This window comes from Stegastes partitus, unplaced genomic scaffold (genome assembly GCF_000690725.1).
Source record: "Stegastes partitus isolate 25-593 unplaced genomic scaffold, Stegastes_partitus-1.0.2 Scaffold1032, whole genome shotgun sequence".
In the NCBI taxonomy this organism is placed as follows: domain Eukaryota; kingdom Metazoa; phylum Chordata; class Actinopteri; family Pomacentridae; genus Stegastes; species Stegastes partitus.
This window is the reverse complement of record NW_007578763.1, coordinates 1-20,187: the sequence shown is the minus strand read 5'-3', so window position 1 is coordinate 20,187 and position 20,187 is coordinate 1. Positions and strand designations below refer to the sequence as shown.

Sequence of the window (20,187 nt, the reverse complement as noted above, 5' to 3'; positions counted from 1 at the left end):
AGTAACAACAACAACAAAAAAACATGAATGTTTGTGTTTTTAAAGCTCAGAATGTCTTGTTCTTACAAACTAATGAAAGTATTGATTCAGGAAAACGCACATGTAGAACATCAGCTGTCTTGAGACATCACATTTATGTATTTTACGGTGGTGGTTTTTCTACGAAACTCAAGTTTGCCCTCTCTATTTGAACATAACTTAGCCAAAGGCAAGTAGGAACAGTCTTTGTAATGCTGAGATCCATGGATAATTAACAAAAGCAGCCCTGTTATTGGCGTGCCCGTGAGCCAACACTGCATGCTAATTTCATTCAAACCGAGAAGCTTCTGGGGCAAGGGCATCGTTGCAGGAAAACAAAATGGTTACCGACATGGACAGAGTTTTTCCTCAAGCTTTGGGTGCGTCTTACATTCTCATAGGGTTTAACAATGCATGTAGCTTATTTATTTATTTTTCTTAACTGACAGAGAGTGTGTTTTTATGGCACATGGAAGGTTAAATTCATGAAGCTTTCCTCTCTCCTTAAAGGGGCATGCATTATCTTTAATCCTGGGATAAACGAAGCTGCTCATGTCCTGCACATTGATGTTGAATGTTGGACCATTTTGGGACAGCAGACGTAGGTCTCCTGAATTCTCACTCGGCCCACGTTGGAAGCATTCATGTACAGCTGTCCCCCTGCTTCACACTGTTGCTACAGAATCTAATCTGCAGTGTCGTTTTGTACACTCAACTGAGAGACTTGAGAGTTGCATTGAATAGTTCTTAGCTGTCCTGCATGGGCTTTCCACCTCTCTCTCAGGTCACTGTGTTGGTTGCAGTTTTGTCGTTTATCTGTTACAACTTTTCTTCTCCGTCTCTATGGCCTCATAAGCGGCTTTAGCTGTTGGGTTACAGGGCTGTTCTCGATAAGTGTGCATGACACAGCCCCTCCTTTATTGAAGAAAAGCCTTCAGAGATCCTTTTACTTCGCTGCCGTACAGCGCCACGTATCAGCTGAGCATTATAAAGACATCACATTATTACCAAGCACCCCAGATTTAGACCAGCTATCATTTCTTGCTACTTTGCAGTTTCAGTAATCATTTCTGTGCTCTCTGCTTCGGTACATATTGTTTGGAATTTAAAAAGGCCTCTTGCCTGGTCTCTAATGACTATTATTCAGAGTGTACTTTGTGAATCTTAAGTCCTCGAGCCTTCATTTTATAATCACAAAGCGTATCTTGAACAGCTGAAAGATGCCGTAGCCGATATTCAGCTTATGAGAAAAGGTTCTGTTTTGTGTGACCATGATGGCCTTTTCGTTTTGCTCATAATAGTCTCATTTAGAAACATCCTTGAGGGCTATATTGTGATGACAGTTGTAACCATGCTAACTGACTGCTATGATAGAAGGGGTGGGGAACACTGAAAATATTTGACATTTAGGAAAGCTAGTCCTGTTTATATTTTTCTCCACTTTATGCACTTATGTCTCCTGCCAGTTTTATTTAGAGCGTAATGCAGGATTCATCATTATTCTCTCACTACTTTCTCTTCATACACATGCACAAATCTGCTGTTGGTTTTTAGAGGTGAGCTTTAGTAAATCCAGTGGAATACATTCTCAGTATGTCTGTTAATTAAAATCATTAAAATCTTGTCTGTCTCAGCATCGAATGTGTCTGAAAAGATGCTATAAAAAGGCTGCTGCTTCCATTTTCACTGGGTACTCAACATAAAAATAGCGTTTTTTGTTTTGAATTTCCCAGGGTTCATTTTTGTCTGTTTCACAAATAGTTTTTTTTTTTTTTTATACTAAATATCACCAGGCAGTTTTTCCATAAAACACAGACTGGCCTTTATGTGTGATCGCAGTGCTGTTAAAGTTTAGTAAAAGTCTCCTCTGCTTGAGTATCACATTGCTTGCGTTCTGTCCTCCTGTTCGTCCTCCACCGATCATTATTCTCTCACCTGAAGGAAGCCATACTTCTCTGTTGGGCGTATATCGCTGTAGACGCTGCGGCTAGTTGAAAGGAGCTATATGATGACACGGCAGTCTGTCAGAGTCTGTCATGTAGTAACTGCTGATTACTGCTCACAGGACAGTTCAAAGTGTGCTTCACTGGGTGTGTGCAACACGTACATACATATTTGCTCAGGCTCTGACGCCTTCACCTGCACTTACCTCTTTCCACCCCGTATATGAGGCGATGCTTTGTAGCTAACCCCACCTGGACATCACAAAGGTTGTGTTTGTTTTTGTTTGTGTTTGCACCATAGCATTACTGTACCCCTCCATGCATCCTAATAACTGTTTGCTGTAGTTACCGGAGCTCACCTGTGAGCCAGATTGTAAATTGCTGCATTGTCTGTCTATCTATTCTAAGTGTAGCTACAGGGCAGAACTCTGCTTTGAATGGGCTTCTGTCATTAAGGTTGTGTGGTTTCATGCATTTCCCCAGTATTAATGGCTAAAGGTCAGCTGCATTTTATTATTATTTTTTTATTTAGCTCGTGGACATTTCTGGCCCTGTCACAAGAGACCTTGTATGATCATTCGGATTCAATTCAGCAAAAGACTCATGCTGCACTCATCCTCGATGGTATTATCTGCCTGCCTACATGCCTCCAACACAACAGCTGTGAATGCACCGAGGAAAAAAAAAAAGGCCTTTTTCTGAGTAAAAGCTGTTTTACTCTGAACACCATTAATGTCACCATACAATCACTCATTTAAATAGAAGGACGCTGCTGCGTTCCCATTCATTTTGCACCCACACAACTGTAATCATTTTTGAGAATGCTAGACAGACGTCCGTGGAGTTGTTAGACCTATATATTTATGCGTGTGTGTAATACATGGAACATTTCCACTGTGTATGAGCTGGAAGTGGTACTGAGTGTTGTTGATGAGGTTGTTGGCTCTTTCTCTGGCCTGCAGACCTCTTTGTCTTTGTGTATTACTTGTAGTAATTACTGATTAAAGAGACAGGGCAGGGAGGGAAGGTGTGAAGCTTTACTCATTAAAATTTCTTTCTTTTTTTTTAGGTAGTGATGGATACCGTTAGGTTTTGTTACTGCTGCTTATCGCTATTTATGCTTATCAGACTATTATCAATATTCTTTCCCAATTTATTGGGATCAAAATGTACAATTGCAGTGCTCAGTGTGCCCTTTTTCTGTTTTTTTTTTTTTTTTGTATTTGAGGCCTCTTGTTCATCGTTGCTCACTGGATCTGCAGATACAACGCTGATTTAATGCTAATTTCTTTAGTGTGTATGAGATCGACCAGTAACTAGACGTGTTTTACACACAGTTGATATGGGAAAAACAACCTCCAGATTAAGGCTGGGCGATATAGCTGAAGAATTTAGCATGAGAAAATTTATTTCAGTTAGTATTACCTTTTTTTTTGTTTGTTTGTTTTTGAGCCCAGAAGAAAAACGTTTATTTTAAATTATACAGTCAGGACCAAGGTACAGACAGCTGGTAGCGGAACCATGACAAAGGGTGAGGGGGTAGTTTACATCTGAAATATCTATCTTTTGCACAATTTTTGAAAATATTTTTTTATCGCTATTGGTGAAAGGTCTGTTGCTGGTCCAGTTTTATCACCCAGGCCGACTCCAGATACAAGCTCATGTGTTCAGAGCAAAGAGCCAATAACCAGGACTCTAGATTAAAGTTATTCACTTGTAATATTCGTGGACACACTGCATATACACCACCGCCGCGTGTCTCCACCTTCACAGCAGAGTCCTGCACTGGGCTGAGTGCTCGCGACTACTACAGTAAACTACAGATAACTATCTTGCTCAGTATCTACCCTCTGGGGGTTAATACAATGTTTATTGCTCGTGAGAGTGTGGCCTTGAACGTGACGCTGTTTATTCCGCTCATAGAAAAGACCGCATGAGAAAAAATGACTCAGTTTCATCTTGGACAAATCTGACATCAGAATGCCCTGTTTTACTCTTTTTAAAGTCATCTTTGGTTGCGCACCGGTCTGAGCAACGCGGCCACCAACAGCAGCGAGTGCAGCCTGCTATGTGGGGCGTTCGGGGAACATCGTAAATTGTAGAGTCTATCGATCAGAAAATGTTCAGCCAGTCATACGTTTTGCCTGTGACAAGGTGGGAAGTGCGAACAAATGAGAAAGTTGGTCGCATCGGTAAAAAGAAAAAAAAGAGTTAGTCTGGAGTTCTGTGTGGACTTCCGTGTGGCACGAGCGTTGTACGGTAATTGGCTACGTATGGTGTGGCTCTAACTTGGCTCCTGGCCATCGGAAAAGCAACCAGTTCTTTGAAGGTGCCAGATTTGAACCAACTAAGCACTGGCCCTAGCACCAGCACGGAACTGGCACCTGGTTCTTTTATGGTGGAAAAGAGTTAGAGTCAGAGGAGGGTCGTCTTGGAGAATAGGGCAGCGACTTACCAGATAAAAGGTGGACTTATTAGCGTAAGGTAACTCAGAATAGATTTTACAAGTTAAATAGACTTTCGCAAAACATTGATGGCCGCTATACGTAACATATCGGTGTCTTAAGTTAATTGGGCCCGGGGCCAACTCAGTGTCGCTAACATGACTAAACTAACTGATAGCATTAAGCTACTATCTACACACCGTGTGATGGAACTGCTGACTGCATCTTTAGATGAGCTTGTTAAAATATTTCTCTAAGAAGAGAAAGACACCTGATGAAGATGATGCTAGCCAGGTGTCATTAGCCTTTTACTGACTCATAAATGATGATGGTCAGGTAAAAAATAGTGTAATAAAATATCATCAGACACAAACTAGAAACATTTTTAAAATGATTAGGGTGTAGGAAAATGACAGAAACAATCTCACTATTGTTTCTATTTGTAGGTGAAGACTGACTAGAGAAACAGGCTGCAGGAGATCAGCTTGCATCATGTAAGCTGCTGAGCATCAGCGGCCACCTCTGAGAATTTCTCTACAACAGAGCCTTAGAACTCTTTTTTAAAAAAAGAAAAAAGAAAAAAGAAACGTACATTTATTTATTATTTTTCTAATTTTTACATTCAGCCTTTAAAAAGCCATTTTTAATTGGCCATTCAATAAATAGGTTGTAAAAATAAAATCTGCAGTCAAATGTCATTTGCTTCCATCACCACATAGCAGCCTGCCCCCGCTGCTGAAAAAAATCCTGGTGTTGTCACATTGTAACTGTTCATGTACCATCAGCGGTGGGGTTTCTTTTCATTTTGTTCCACTTAGCTTTTACACACACTCCTTTACCTTTCATATATCATTCTCCTCAAACCCACAGCATTCTTTATTTTAAAATTAAATAAACTGTAAAAGGACGCTTTCACATATTTAATCAGCAGAGCACAGTAGTGGTCAACAACGTCATTCTTCAGTTTGCAACCACCACTGTGACTTCTCCCCGAGACGCTGTGCCGGCACTCATGCACACTGGAGAGCTGTGTTACGCCACATCCTGACAGGAACAATTTGTGTTATTTTCACGGGACAGATAGTTGACAGCTCACTTCTAGAAACCATCGAGATGCTAACTGGTTGCCTTTTCCCCTTCAGGGGGATAGCGAGAGAGGTGAGGAGACACCGAGAATATGGCAGAAGGGACGGGATGGGTCTCGGGGGCGAAGCTCTGGTGCTGGAGGAGGACAAACGCTGACAGCAACTTTGTTAGCCTGTTTACACAGTCTCCTCCTATTTGCTACAGCAAACAAGATTGTCAGTCATGGATAAATTATTTAGCTGTGCTACTTTTTTTTCCACCGTTTACTGTCTGCTCCCCTCCTATGGTTGCATCTGCAAGTGTTCTGCCTCCCTATAAACATTGTTCAGTCTTTTTCTTATTTTGTTCTTTGTCACAAAATAATGTCCAACTAAAAAGAAGGGGACATTAATTTGTGTTTTTTAATAAGGGATGTAACGCTTGGTTGGTTGATAAGAGGTTATTTTTTTGTCTTTTCTTGTTTGGATCAAGCAGGGGGTTTTGAAGCTCTGTTGGATTTGATTTAGTCTTTTTTTTTTTTTTAGCAGGTTTACTTCACTGTCAAAACTGTAAAGGGGAAACCTCCAAATGTACACAAGCAACTCTTCTTTGTATTGTAAGCCGAATCCCATCATCTTTTCTTGTTGCTCTCCTGTCTTGGACCGACATACCAACTTGAGTTCCACGTGTGTTATCACAAATAATCTCACAAAAACAGGACGTTGAGGATAAAAAAAAAAAAAAGGGAACAAGATCAGAGGTTGAACAACGTAAGGCTTATGTTTGTGTTTATCTCAAAACAACCTTACCTTGCAGGAAAATAAGGCATTTCTTTGACTCAAGTTCAAACATGTGGTCACCACAAAACAGAGATACAACATAACAAGAACCAAACCACACAAACAGAATCATCACATTTTATTTTAGCTTACCAACAACAACAGAAGTCTAAAGCGATTGTACGTCATCGATGGTGGAAACAGATGGAATGTTTTGTAAACCGAAAGACCTGTTGTCTGGTCTGAAGTCGTGAGCAACTCATAATATAAATCAACCTCTTGTTAGAGCTGGTGCGTGTAAACACTGACAATCACAAATGCTGTCTTGTTATCATATTCCTAACAGCGTAGGTCATTGAAAGACCCCCTTTTTTTTGTGCCAAGTTGACTTGTTTCATTAAAAAAGTAGTTGACCTTCCTCCAGAATTGAAATTAAAATGTCCTTAAAAGGCGATGTTATGGGTGAGTGGGGAAAATACAGACTGTATACAGAGAACCAGACCTCGCTGTGTCTTCTTCTGAGGTCCTCGTCATTCTGATTTGAAAGGCTCGTTGAATGAGCCCATCAAGATGAAGGGCCAGATTTTGCCATGGGTCACCGCCGCAAATACAAATCTGCTAGAGGTGCTGACGGCTGCTGTCACATTTAAGGGGACGGGAAAGGGCCTTTATTTTCGTCCTTTTGCGTCCTTTTTTTCCTCATCACGGCTAATTTCCAAGGGTGCCTTTCTTGCAGATCTTTAGGACCAGCCGTATCGGAGCAGCATTGAAGCTGACACACACGAATTCACACCCATTCCAGTCTCGTTGTGGTCAGCCACAGCTGCGGACGAAAAGAAATCTAAACACCGACATTCTCTCAAACATACACATGGTCATGCACATGCCTTTTTTTCAACTGCGCCCAAACTGTTGAGAGGTTTTCAAACTGCATGTCATGTCAGTCACACCCTCACAGTTATTTACGAATGCCCACTGATGGCGGAAAGGGACTGTTTATTTCTTTTTAAACAAGTGACCACACACACATACAGCCGAGCTCTATGTATTCCAACGTTCACTGATATGTTTTCCCACAGTATGTGAGACTGAATAGAAAGCAGGCAAGTGCGGTCACAGCTAATGGTAATCGGGAACTGGAGTGAAATGCCCTCATTAGTAGCAATGTTCACTTATCAGGCCGAGACTAAAGATATGGCTGACCAACTTTCCAAAGGAATTCCTCTTGTTTGTTTAGTTGATATGTTTGCAGTGGAGTGAAAACGAATGTCTCAGCCAGCATGGCCCAATGTCTCGTTCCGTGGTAAATGATACTAAACATTTTTTGTCAATGTTCGAACCATTTTACCAAAGGATAATGCCACAAGTTTAAGAAAAAAGTGCTCTTTCTGTGACTTCAAACACACCCTGTAATGAAATGTCTTTTTCTTAGAGTTGGTCCCCTGAAGATTTGCTGTCATCTTCACTGCCCCCCCAATACATTGCCTTGTAATCTGAGTCCTCCTTCTCACTAGGAGGCACTGTAGCCGGGCCACAATGCACTGTAAATGATGAAAATAATGATGTTATGTGACACACAAGGAATGCAAAATGAACTGTGGCATCACTTCTAAATCCAAAGCGCACAGTCCCTCAGGCGCCTGGCCTAGCAGCTTAAGACGGTCTCCTGTGCGGAACCGAAATGGATAACATTCATTTATCCGTAGTCCTGCACCAGAATCTTCACATTATTTATGGAGGCAAAGGAGAAGCTGTCAAAGCCTCCCTTGATCAGATGAGCAAGAAGAAAAAGCGTCATGTATAAATAATCCTCTTCTTTCAGCATTTGCTTTGTTTTCTCTGTTTCAAGCTTCATCCTCCTTTTGTTCCAAAAACCTCATCCCTCTTTGGCGGCCCAGACGCCGAGTGTAGCACGCCTCTGCCCTGCAGTAAGATTTCCTAGATCCTGCCCATATCTTCACAGGCAAAAGGGACTGATTATCGACAGGGCAGAGGTAATGCGGCTCTGCTCAGCATTAATTGGCTGATTAACATGAGGACAGTTTAGCACTTCACTGTCCCACACTCAGCCCATTAATCAAGAGCGAGGCTGTGCCAGCTGAACTGCTGCCAACCAGCTCCACACAGACCACTATAAAGAGAGCTCGAAGAGGTGTGGGTTCAGAACACAGCTCAAAGGGAGACGTGATCCACTCTTTGGCCAGACAGAGTACTGCAGTCTCTAAAGTGGTCCCTGGGAAGAACAAAAGGAGACTTTGGTGTGTAGCAGCAGGAGAGTGCAGTTGTGGTATTGGGGAGACCAAGAAGTATGGGCAGTTTAAACTTGGCACGTTATATGCTTTTGGCGCTCTGGAGCAAAATATTTGATGATTCTGTCTACACAAATGAGCCGCTGTGCAGACATACGAGGGCTCATCAACTGTGATGAGATGCTTCGATCATAAGTTATGTCATTTTTTGTTATGACTTTCGCTCGCTGTTATAAATTTACCAGCACAAACAATTTTAACTTTTCGTTTTTGACTGAACGAGCTGATCCACTTTTGTTTTTGATCCAGTGCATTGATTTATTTGGGGCAGATTATCTGATTTAATTTATTATTTAGTAGTCATGCACAATATAAAAATTTCTGGCCAAGATTTCTGATATCACCGATGTTACTGATGTTAGTATTCAATTTTTGTTCACACCGAAAAATGGCTATAAGTAATCACTGTGAGAACGTGAAAACTATTCTGAAGAAGCCCATACCAAATTAGACCACTTAGTCTTCTTTATTACGTAACAAAAGTAAAACATATTTAAACATATTTTAACATATTTAACGTTCAGGTCGAGGACAATTTAAGTAAAAACATCTGTGAAATAGCAGCAATATCAAATGTACTGATGAAGGCGCTATGATAGACAGTCGGTTTTTCACATCGGCTGAATTTGTTCATCGGACCGGTACCGATATAACGGAAAAAGCACTAATATCGGCTGATATCGATGTGGTCACCGGTATATCCTGCATCCCTGTATTTAAAATTAGTGAGATATTATTTTGTTGTAGAGTTGTGTGCATTACATTGTTTCACTCAGAACCTCCTGGTTCCGTCTTCCTCTGTCACAAACAGAACCTGGAGGAAGAAATTGTTCTTTGCTTATCTCTGCTGAGAAGACAGTTGACCGTATTCCTGAATAGCACCAATGCCAAGTTAGTATCGAGAACACCTGTGCACAGATTTGTCCAAAACTGATGCATTCAGGTTAACTGTAATGAATCAGTCTATATTGTTAATGCAACATTGGTGCTCTCAGAGACACAACTCTTTAGATACAGTTTTTGTGAGAGCCCAGCTAGTGAAGATAGCTGTAGTTTAAGAATTTAAAATACAGCTGGATTACAAAGCTACTAGTCGATATCAACTGCTTGTGCAACTGGATAATGTTGGTGTTTGTTTTTTAACTCTGAAAGAATACTTTAAGAGACTCAAATACCTCATCCTGGAGAGGCAAGAAGACGATCTGGATTAGAACTTAGAACTAGTTGTCTTTCAGTAACTCAACATAAAGTGAAGCAGTGGAGTATATCTTGTGTTTGTCACAATGTAAAGCAAAGGAGCCGTTCGGTTATCTATCTGTTGAACAGTAATTGGCAATTAAAATGTTTGCAGTGGAGCACCTTACGTGAACTGTAATTTAATGTAAGCAGCCTTGGGTGTGACGCCTTCTGCAAGCCACAAATAGAATGTAATTCTGTGGGAAACGCTGCATTTCATCACATCAGTAGATCGCAGAAGGCGAGGATCCCTAGGCACATCTGCCAGCTGTCCACACGGAACATTCAAGACACAGACGCAAGTTTTTATCTTTCACCTCTGCTATAGATAGTGTGATCTAAATATTACCATTTTCTCAAGTCACGGAAATGAAGTGATGGAGATGCTCTCTCCTACAACCAAACCATGTTCGACCTGGGGATGAAAAACTCTTGTGTATTGGTCCTACGTGTATCCTTTAACCACTTCTAGCATGATATACTTGGCACAGGTTAACGCGCAATGAGTTGTGCTGATGGTCGTATTGCCTTTTAAAAAAAATATGATCATTAACATATATTCTATACCTCCACACGTGTAGCTGAATCCATAGCATAGCCATAATCTCTACTGGTGCATAATTTCTGCCAGTTACAAACCACCGCGCACCCATTTGCAGTCTTTAAATTTCTGCTCCCACATCTCTTATTTTGCCGTTAATTATTCTACATATCCTGACTTTATTCTTATTTCCTAACCCCTCTACTCTCATAACAGACGTGCAGTCTCATGCTAACAGTTTAATTAGTACTTAGGAACCGTTTAACAGGTTCTTCAGAGAAGCGGCGCAAAATCACAGCATTGCTCACATAGCTCCAAGACTCAGGAGACATCAAGAGCACTTCTGTGACAGCTCAGCAGTCCCTCCTCTACCACAGAAACACCTTGAAATAACCTTGATCTGCCATACCATCGTTTTTTGTGTGTGTTGCGACTAGTCAGTTTGCATGCCTTGTCTGTTTTGTTCCGTTTCTTTTCTTTCATTTGACTTCAAAATGCAGTGAACGTCTGCCAGAGCCATTGAATTGACTTCTGAGGAAAGCTTAATCTATGTAAATCTTTGACTGCTTGTTTGTCAAGTGGCTGATCAGAGACAGTTCACAGTTGGTGTTGAAGGGGGCTTTGAGAGCTCTCGTGCTTTTTTTTTTTTTTAAAGTAGGCTTGGCTCGCAACGCGTCGCTCCATCGCCCACCCCTATGGATGTTTGAGGCTGCCATTCAGCTCCGACGTGCAAACAGGTGACATTCTGACAAGTGATGACTTGTGGTTGCTGGGTTTAGCCCGCGCACCTGGGTTTCACTCGGCAAAGCGAGAGAGAGGCGCTGTTTGGACCAGCTGATGTTTCTGTGTGCCAAAGCCTTACAGCTGCTTAGCTGTGTCTGTTGCCTGCGTCTGTGTTTAGGCACACGCTTGCTTCTCGAGTAAACACTGTGTGTAGTTACTGTATCGCTGCTCTGATCATCTCGGCACTTGCTCGTGGTGAATTTGCTGGCAGATCAGAGATGTGTTTGCTGTATCAGAGTGGTGCAGCACAGTGCACAATCAACATATCCATTGTTCCTAATGAAGTGGCTGTACAGACCGTCTTCATGGCAACAAAAAGAATTGTTTTCTGCACATTTTATTTCAAAATTACCCAAAAATTATGCTGCCTGAGTGTTTAAATTACAGTCAGCCAACAGATACACCTTGTGGTTTTCTGCCACCATAAATTATGTCACGATACAAAGCGAAGTTGTTCTCTTGAGCTTCTACACAAGAATAGGAAATGCCTCCCCACAGCCTGTTATCAATTGAGCCCTGGTGGTTGGCGGCGGATCACGTTCTGTCTTTGATAGCTCCGAGGATCTGGCAGCTGAACACCCCCTCTCCTCTGCTTCTCACTTTGGTCTCGCCTGTTTTCCGTCCTCATCATCTGGCAGATAATTGTCCCTAGAGTTATGGGTTTTGTGTGTGTGTGTGTTTGTGTTCATAATTGAAAGCAGCAGCCGTCTCTCCATAACTTCCGGTTCGATCGCCCCGCCCTCCGTCTTTGTATAGCCGATCCATAGGGTCGGGGTTGGTATTGATTCGGGTGCTTTTTAAGGGAACTCTATTTTTATCAGAAGCCCAATCCATTTGCGAGCCTTTGTTTGTTTGCTCTAGACGCGCCGCTTATTAAATATTTCCCATTTGGTGCACTGCTCAGCGGCGTCGGTGGAGCAACGATGAGTGAGCCGCAGTAGCTCAACAGTAGCAGCCAGTTTCAATTAGATTTGTCATAGCGTGTCAGCGAGTGAGGCGAGCGGAGCCACATTAGGTTAAAAACAAATAAACAAAGCAGCTGTTTCTGAGAATTCAAGCTGAATCTGCGCATTAGCAAATTGGTCATGAAGGGGGAAGTCCTTTTCAAACCGTTCTACTACAACAAACTTCAGTGATGTTTCTTTTTCCAAATGAGTTCAACAATATCAGATACAAGTTATTGATCAAAACATATCTGCCAACAAAATTCTAATCACGTGCTAATGTAGTATGGATATTTTGTAGGCCCAAGGTGTTTCATTCAGTAGTAAAAGAGGAGTTTGAGGTTGGTGCTAAAGGCTGTAGCCGTTGACCATCATCAGGTAATTTCACGGTCAAGTTGTCTCGATTCAGCGCAGTAGAAGACCTGTTAACCCTGAGCCAACGCTCCCTCTGGACCTACCTGCAGCAGCACATGTGCACGTACACAAAACACAAACGGCCCAATTATTTTAATGCCATCACTGTAACACATGGCAGCGTTGGGCGGAAATAATGACATGGGCCGAGAAGGCCGCTGATGCGAACCAGATGAGGCCCCTCTGACTTAAAAGGCAGAGGGGGAGGAACAAGAGCAGGACTGGACAAACTGTGAAATGACAATACAGCACGCGCGGTGAGGTCGGCTGAGTGGCTGAGATTCACATTAAATCATCTGTGCACATGTGACAAGTTCACCCAAACACAAAACTGTAGATACTTTCTCACACTTGAGAATTCCTCTTTGCTTCCTGTTTTGTTTACTGTACAGGTGCATTAATACGTCCGTGCACAGTATCTGGGTTGTTTCTTTTTCAGTTTTTTTTTCTTCTTCTTCTTCTTACATGTGGAGATGATGTTATTGGAAACTAAGTGGATCCTTTTTATGTGAGCAGTGTTGCAGCGAGCTTGGCCCTGGGCCTGCCCGAGGCCTGGTTCAGCTCTGATTTGCTCTAGCCTGGCCACAAAGTGCATTTCTCTCTCATGCGGCCCCTGACCTCCTGACGCATTTCCTGACCCAGGAAATAGAATTAACACCTTGGTCTGGGCCTTGGGGTCCGACAGCCGCATACACAGCTGTGCATTAGCCCGAGCCCAGTCCAGACCCAGCAGACTAGAACACCGATACAACTGAACCAGAGATAGAGAGGAGAAGACGGAGGTTTACTTTGGAGCATGTGAAGAAAGCTTATTCCAGCTGATTTGAAAGCATTTGTATGTTTTAGGGGTTTTTGTGCCACATAAACTTTAGCATCTCTGGAAGCAAATAGGGAAATTACAGTTTTCTCTGGTACATGATCATAAATGACTGTTTCTTTTATAACTGTAGCTCATTTTATCTTCAAAATAAAACAAAATCACGAGATGCTGTATCATGTGACTATTATACATTTTCACTCAGAAATCAAGGGATTTTCACCAATGATTATTGTAAACGACAACATCATGAAAAAACTGATCTGCGAAGACAGATTGAGGGCTCACATTTTTTTTGTATTTTCACCCCCTGATCTCACAGATTTAAGCTGATGAAAACATGTCGAAAGGCCACATTGTAATCAGCATATTTGATCTTTTCTTTGGTGGTTTTATGTGGAACTTGACTCTGAGTTCGGGTCGATATCTTGTGCATCAGATATTAACGGTGCAGCCCACTCCTCAGTGTTCTTAAGAACAAAAATCTATACAATATCAAATGCAATGCATTCATCCAGGGTTTTTTTTAATAATATGATGGTGCTCCAAAGTCATGAGTGTAGTAAATCTTGAAACTGGGGTTTAAGAAGAGAAAAGTGGATTATCTGTTTATTAGATATTTTATGTGGACCGTATATCAGAAAAAATGGATCTTGATAGTCCATAGTGTAAGTGCCTTATCTGTTTTCTTCATTAGTCAAAGGCTTTTATCAGGCAAGAAAATACACACATCTATGTGCATTTACTCACTTACCCAGACACACACACACACACACACACACACACACACACACACACACACACACAGATTAGCTAGTTCCTGCGTTTAAGCACCCCATATGTTTGCATTTTAGTCACACATTGCCAATCTCATGGGAGCACTTTGAAGCATACTCCTCCAGAGCAGATCATAAAACAGGAGTATAAGTAGTTTTTCACATAGTTGTATCCCAGAACACCCCCACCTCTACCACCTCCCACCCGACAGCTCGCTGCCTCCACCTTCCACCTCCAGTCCATTTACTCTCGGCGTACAGAATGAGCGTTTGGTTCAGAGGTTTGCTATGACCAGGCGTAAAGCGGCTCCGCTCACATTGTTTCTTTTCATATGTCGCACAGAGAAGCTCACAAAGGGAGACGATCGCCACATTCGGTGCTGCTGTAGTCTTTATGAATTGGCCAAGGTGACGTACGTTTCTTTGAAGGCTCACAGGAGCAACATATGTACAACGTATGCCATAATAGCTGTTTCTTTCCATTCACACATTTTGTTTGCATCTGCCGAATGTTTGCAACACATCTGTCTGTATCTCAGCCCAACTTCAACGCCTCAACATTGCTGAAAACTCATTTGAATTTTTCCAAACCACATCTGTACCCCTCGAGTTGCAGTGTAGGAGGTGTGCAACAACTACACACAAAAAACACTTAAACTGCATCTACAGCGTGGTGTTGAATTCCGATTGAAGTCAAACTGATGAATATTCACTGCTGCCTGCAGTAGCAAAAGATATGTTGATATATCACAGTCTGTTTCCTTCTTTTTGGTGTGATTGTGTCTTGCATGTCGAACGATTTGTCATTTTGTAATGTGTTTTTGTGTTTCCTACCTGTTGACTAATATACTTGTTATTCTTTCTCAACAGTACTTTGAGGTGCCTTTCGACTCCAACATGAACCGTACAAAGAACCGCCCGCTTGTCAGAGGACAGATCAGGTACACTCTCTTTATTTCCTTTCTTTAACCGTCTCACACCTTTTTTTTTTTTTTTTGGTCCTGTCACATTTTTTACACACAGGGTTTATTTTTCACTGTAATCTAACATCCTGTACCTGCCTGGGAACAGCAGAACCGTGGTTAGAAGTAGAGAGAACTTAAAAATGTCTTTTGTGCAGTAAAACAAAGCTTTAGTGCCACAAAGGAGAACAAAAGTTTAATTTGTCTGATTTTTTTTGTTGTTGTTGTTTATTTTTTATATATTGAATCAGTCTTGGTTTCACAAATGTACCAAAGATCAGAGAGTGTTTATTTTTTGCCAAATATGGTTAGTGTTAGTATTTTTTTTAAATATTTTTTTAAAGTGAAACATGTAGAAAAAGTGATTTTGATTATAAATATCATATATTTATCAGATATTTAAATATCATGATTTTAAGCTTGACTTTGCATCATTTTAAGAATGGAACTGTACACTATGGATGAGTAGTTAAAGGACTGTCGGTTCTTTTTGTTTTTTTGTTTTTTTTTTTAATGATAAATGTTGTAGCTTTGGTCATTTTTTTTATTTTAAGATAAGAACATCCCTTTCAGAGGGTTACTAGAATTTTTCTCACAATCTTCTATGTAACAGATTTGCTACCCTATTTGCAGTGTTTTTAAAAGGAGAGTGAAGAACGACTGGATAATGTGCAGGAGGAGGGAAAAAACAGAGCATGTGCTGGGGTTGAGTTTAGTGCAGTAGCAACCCAGAAACACTACGTGACAGCTTCTACTCACCTAACCAAGTAGCCTTTTGTACATTTCATACTGGGGTGAGTGACAAAGTGTACCTCTGTTCTCCTGCTCACTGACCTGATCCTTACCTTGGGCTTCAGAGGGATTTTTTCCTGGAGTGAAACATGACCTAACAGCTTGTGATGTCAAAGCCTATGTGCATTTGCAGGCAATATTATAATGAAGACTCCAGCTTAAATAAAACAGTAGCACTGAGCACACATCCCATATTGATTTCCACCCTTCAGTCATCTTTAGTTATTGCGTTCTTTATGGCGTTGAAGGAAACCCGTAGCTGTGTATGTAGGTTAGTGGCAGACAGAGGGCCGAGACGTGCATGCCAGCAGTGATGATTCTCTGCTTTACACCTGTCAGGTGTAATTTAATCTTCCTAACAGGTTGGGAAGGAGGCAGGGCGAGGTCGAGGGTCGGGTGTAGTTTGCCTGCCACCCTTAGTTCGCTGCCTTTACTGTTCAGATGTCAGATAACCTTTGCATTGGCACTTGGTGAACTTTAATGCTGTGCCACGCTCCAACAAGTCGTACTCAGTGACTTGATATGCCTTTCTCTACCTGCCTCTTTGAGAGACTGCCACACTTCAGCAGCAAGCAGGTGCACAGATATTCACTGATGCATGAACTAAAAACAACACAAACCAGCCACATGTCCTCTGACCCGTTGTGAGTGCCAGGAAGCTGCCTCTCCTTTCGTTTTTATTGAGGAAGAACCAAAGCAAAGCTACCTGTTGACATAAGAGGACCCTCCACTACTAATCCAGTCCACATGCAGCCACCAGAATAGAGGCTGAATACCTTTGTTGCCGGGTAATATACACCAGCTTCATAGCCACTTTACAGCCCACTATAACTGCACCTTCACCCACAGATAGCTCATCTCAGTTTTAGGAATTCTCCATTGACATGCTGTTTAAAAGTGGACACTCACAGTGTTTGAGGTGGTTATTGGAAACATTTTCTCGCTGTCTAAACACAGCCTCTTCTCTCCGGCTTTTAGTCCATCTCTGACATGAGGAGGTATACGTCTGTCTGTCTCTGACACAAACAGAAACGCTTTATCTCTTGCTCTGTGTTTCTCTTTGTCTCCTCTCTCTTCCTTCACACATACAATCTTGCGTCAAGACAGAGAACAGATGGGAAGCTGGACTGTCCTGTCAAACAAGCCATCAGAAGGCCACATTTTACACATTCTCCGTGTTGTCTTCGCGACGGGGCTTTTCTACGAGCCAATTTCAGTTCTGTCGGGGTTTGCTCTGCCCAACATGACGTCAGCATTGGAAACAGTTTGTCTTGTCAGGACAACCGTTGTGCATCATCCTCCCCGTTGTTAATTTGGTCTCTTGGGAAATGCGGATGACTGTCGTCCTTCCTTTGTTGTGGTCCTGTCGAGTTTGAGGCCTCCACATGTGGTGATGCTGGAATACTTAAGGTTTGGCACGAGAAGGCGCACGGTAGATCGTTTTCTGTCTCCCTCGAGGAAGATGACACACACTGCAATTGCTGAAGCAAAGATAGTCTGGGAATCGCAGCAAACTGGATTCACAATTTGGCATCTATTTTAGCTATTTGACAAATTAATTTACCTCCATGTCCGCTCGTTGGCCCCACAGCTTTCAAAAACATCTCACGGTGTTGTTGAGATTTTGAGATTATGTCAGATAAAGTCAAGACTGAACTGCAAGTATTTCAATCTTGAATCAGAAATCACTTTTAGGAGACTTAAAAAAAATCTGAAAGGTAGATAGATAGATAGATAGATAGATAGATAGATAGATAGATAGATAGATAGATAGATTAAATATAAGGAAAATAATGTGTAAAATAACATGTAAATTGTGCTGAGAGAGGAAACAAATGTTAGAAATCGTGCTGTTATTTTAAAGTAATAAACTATTAAATGTCTAAATGCAATATAACTATAAAAATAATAATAAGTTATTTACTTTGAGTAGGAATTAATGTATGTTTATCTCCATGCAGAACTGAACCTTTAGGTCTTTTTGCAGCCTTGAGCATTCCAACAAAGTCAGTGTTCTTCATTCTTTTTCTATGTAAATCAAAGCACAAATTAAACAGGGAAAACTGTTTTTGATGGATGTCTTTTGGATGTTTTTGTTGTGAGAATTCATGTCGTAGTTACTCCATCGGCCTTCCAGGGAGCACGCTTTTATACGTCTCGTTCAGTATTTGCTCCATTCTGGTTGTAAAAACAAAAATTAATCTTCACGTGTTTGTGGAAGTCGTGGTAATTTGTAGTCTGTTTCCAGTTTTACACCAACCCCCTGAAGCCACCGGTGTTTCCGGTCAGGCTTTTGAACAGTTCAGAATTGTTGTTTTGTTTGCTTTGCCCTCTGTGACCGCTAAAATATTCCACTGGTAACCTGTTTTGGGTTTTTTTTAAAGTACATTCATGCTGTTTCTTCAAGCTAATGGGTAAATCTCTTGTGTTTTAGCCTTTGAATCCCTCTGGCCTTGACTGTGGTCTAACCATGCGGCCACATCTTGGGCTCCCTGTGTTGACTTTACCTACCTGACGTTATGACTGCGGCTGTGAGCGCAGGACAGTAAACCCGCCTCGGGCCGCGTGACGTACTCCCTTCCCCGAACCCCCGCTGAGCCGACCCCGCAGCCAGACTGTCAACAGCCCATAGCCAGCCTGCCCGGCCCCATCCCAGCCCACATAAAACAGACATAACACCACTAATCACATTAATGCACCGATCTCCCTGCACGGCCACACCACCAAAATAAAAGCCCTGTTTGCTTTTTTGTGAAGAAAAAGGGCCTGCGTTTGGTCAAGATTTTAATCTAGCCTCTCTTTAATTTATGGAGCATTTACTGGTGAATTTGAACCAGACCTTGCCATCGCTGCTTTCAGTTAGAGACGAGGGGAGGAGGAGGAGGAGGAGGAGGAGGAGGGAGGAAGTCTTCATCCGGCTAAAAGCCTGAGCCACAGTGGTTTTCTTCAGCTAGTTTTGATCTCTGGCGTGTGCACATGCTCTTCATTTTGCTGGACTACTTTTATCCCTGACAAACTCTTATCAGATGAGTTTCCTCCCGTTTTGAGACTCCGCCATTGCACGGCTGCTGAACGCTGCCCCCCCTCCCCTCCCCTCCATGGGTCTGCGTCAGTCAGCGCTGAACATGTGGAGCTATCGTTGTCTTATCTGGTGTCTGCACAAACTCGCAAAAACTTGATCATACCATAGTTCCCATGGCAATCGTGATCTTCTTTTTTTTTTTTCCCAAGCCGTAATCTGCGCACTGTAACTTCTAAAAACCCATCTTTTAAACTTGTTCTTGTATTTTCTTGTCTTGCTGATGTCCCCCTCTCTGTTTTTCTTCTATTGCAGCCCCCTCCATGCAGTGTCCTTCGCTCTGGCCTGCGGAGTTCCTGGAGTCGCTCTGCTCACGCTGGCCGTAAACCCTTTGACGGGCTTCCTGGGCGCCCTCAACATCTTCCTGTACACCTGCTGCTACACGCCGCTCAAGAGGCTCAGCATCACCAACACCTGGGTGGGAGCGGTGGTCGGCGCGATACCTCCCGTGATGGGCTGGACGGCTGCAACGGGTTGTCTGGAGCCAGGTATGACCGTAGCTGACGTAGAAAGTTGTTCAGTATTATTCGGTTGCTGGACAACTTCAGCTTGAAGTAATTTATGAAGTACACATGCCAAATATTTCCTGGACACAGCTCCTCAGCTGTGTAGATTTACTGCGTTTCTCTGTTTTATATCACTGTAAATCAGATGTGTTTGGGTTTTGGACTGTTCAAAGGGAAGAACAAGCAAACCTCTCCAGTGAAGTGGGCTTTTTAGTTGTTATTATCTGACATTTAATGACACTTAAGGATCAATTAGAGACGGCCACATTCCGCCGCCTCCGTATCACTGCCCTGATTCACTTCATGTTTGTGTTGTTACTACCCTCACCTTTCAAATTTGCCGCTGTGTGATGAAACACAAACCGAGAATATTAGCGTGAGCTGAATGCCTCTGCTATTTCCACTTCGTAGGACAAAGAGCTGCTTTGTAAAGTTCCGATAGTTTTATCTGGCCTCCGAGACCGCAGCCTTGCCAGCTGTTTGGTGGAGCAATAAACAAAATATCTTTGGGCTTTTGACTAAATGCGCAGTTTGAAGATATCACTGTGAGCTTTTGACCAATTTCGTATAATTTTACGGACATTTTATAAACAAGTTATCCATTAAATTAAGGAAATATAACAGTCATAATTTGCTGCAGCTGTAATTAATTTTATTGCTGTGTAATCAATTTTTTTGGGTTCATCGTCTCTGAGCAGGACTGATCTCACACTACATAAAGCTTTATTTTCATATTACCTGTAGTGATGTTTCTGTGGAGCTTTGGGGCAAAAAAAAAA

At 42.0% G+C, this 20,187-nt stretch overlaps 1 protein-coding gene across 1 annotated transcript in view; it reads left to right on the top strand.

Annotated features, from left to right (window-relative positions):
* Positions 1 to 19,390, top strand: part of LOC103367251 (protoheme IX farnesyltransferase, mitochondrial-like) — a gene marked incomplete at its 3' end in the record, with an annotated part of 33,242 nt that extends 13,852 nt beyond the window's left edge. Inside the window, exons 5-6 of the mRNA XM_008295230.1 lie at positions 14,940 to 15,010; positions 19,158 to 19,390. Of these exons, the coding sequence (XP_008293452.1) occupies positions 14,940 to 15,010; positions 19,158 to 19,390 (304 nt within the window). The remainder of the gene's footprint in view (positions 1 to 14,939; positions 15,011 to 19,157) is intronic.
* Between the last annotated feature and the right edge of the window lie 797 nt (positions 19,391 to 20,187).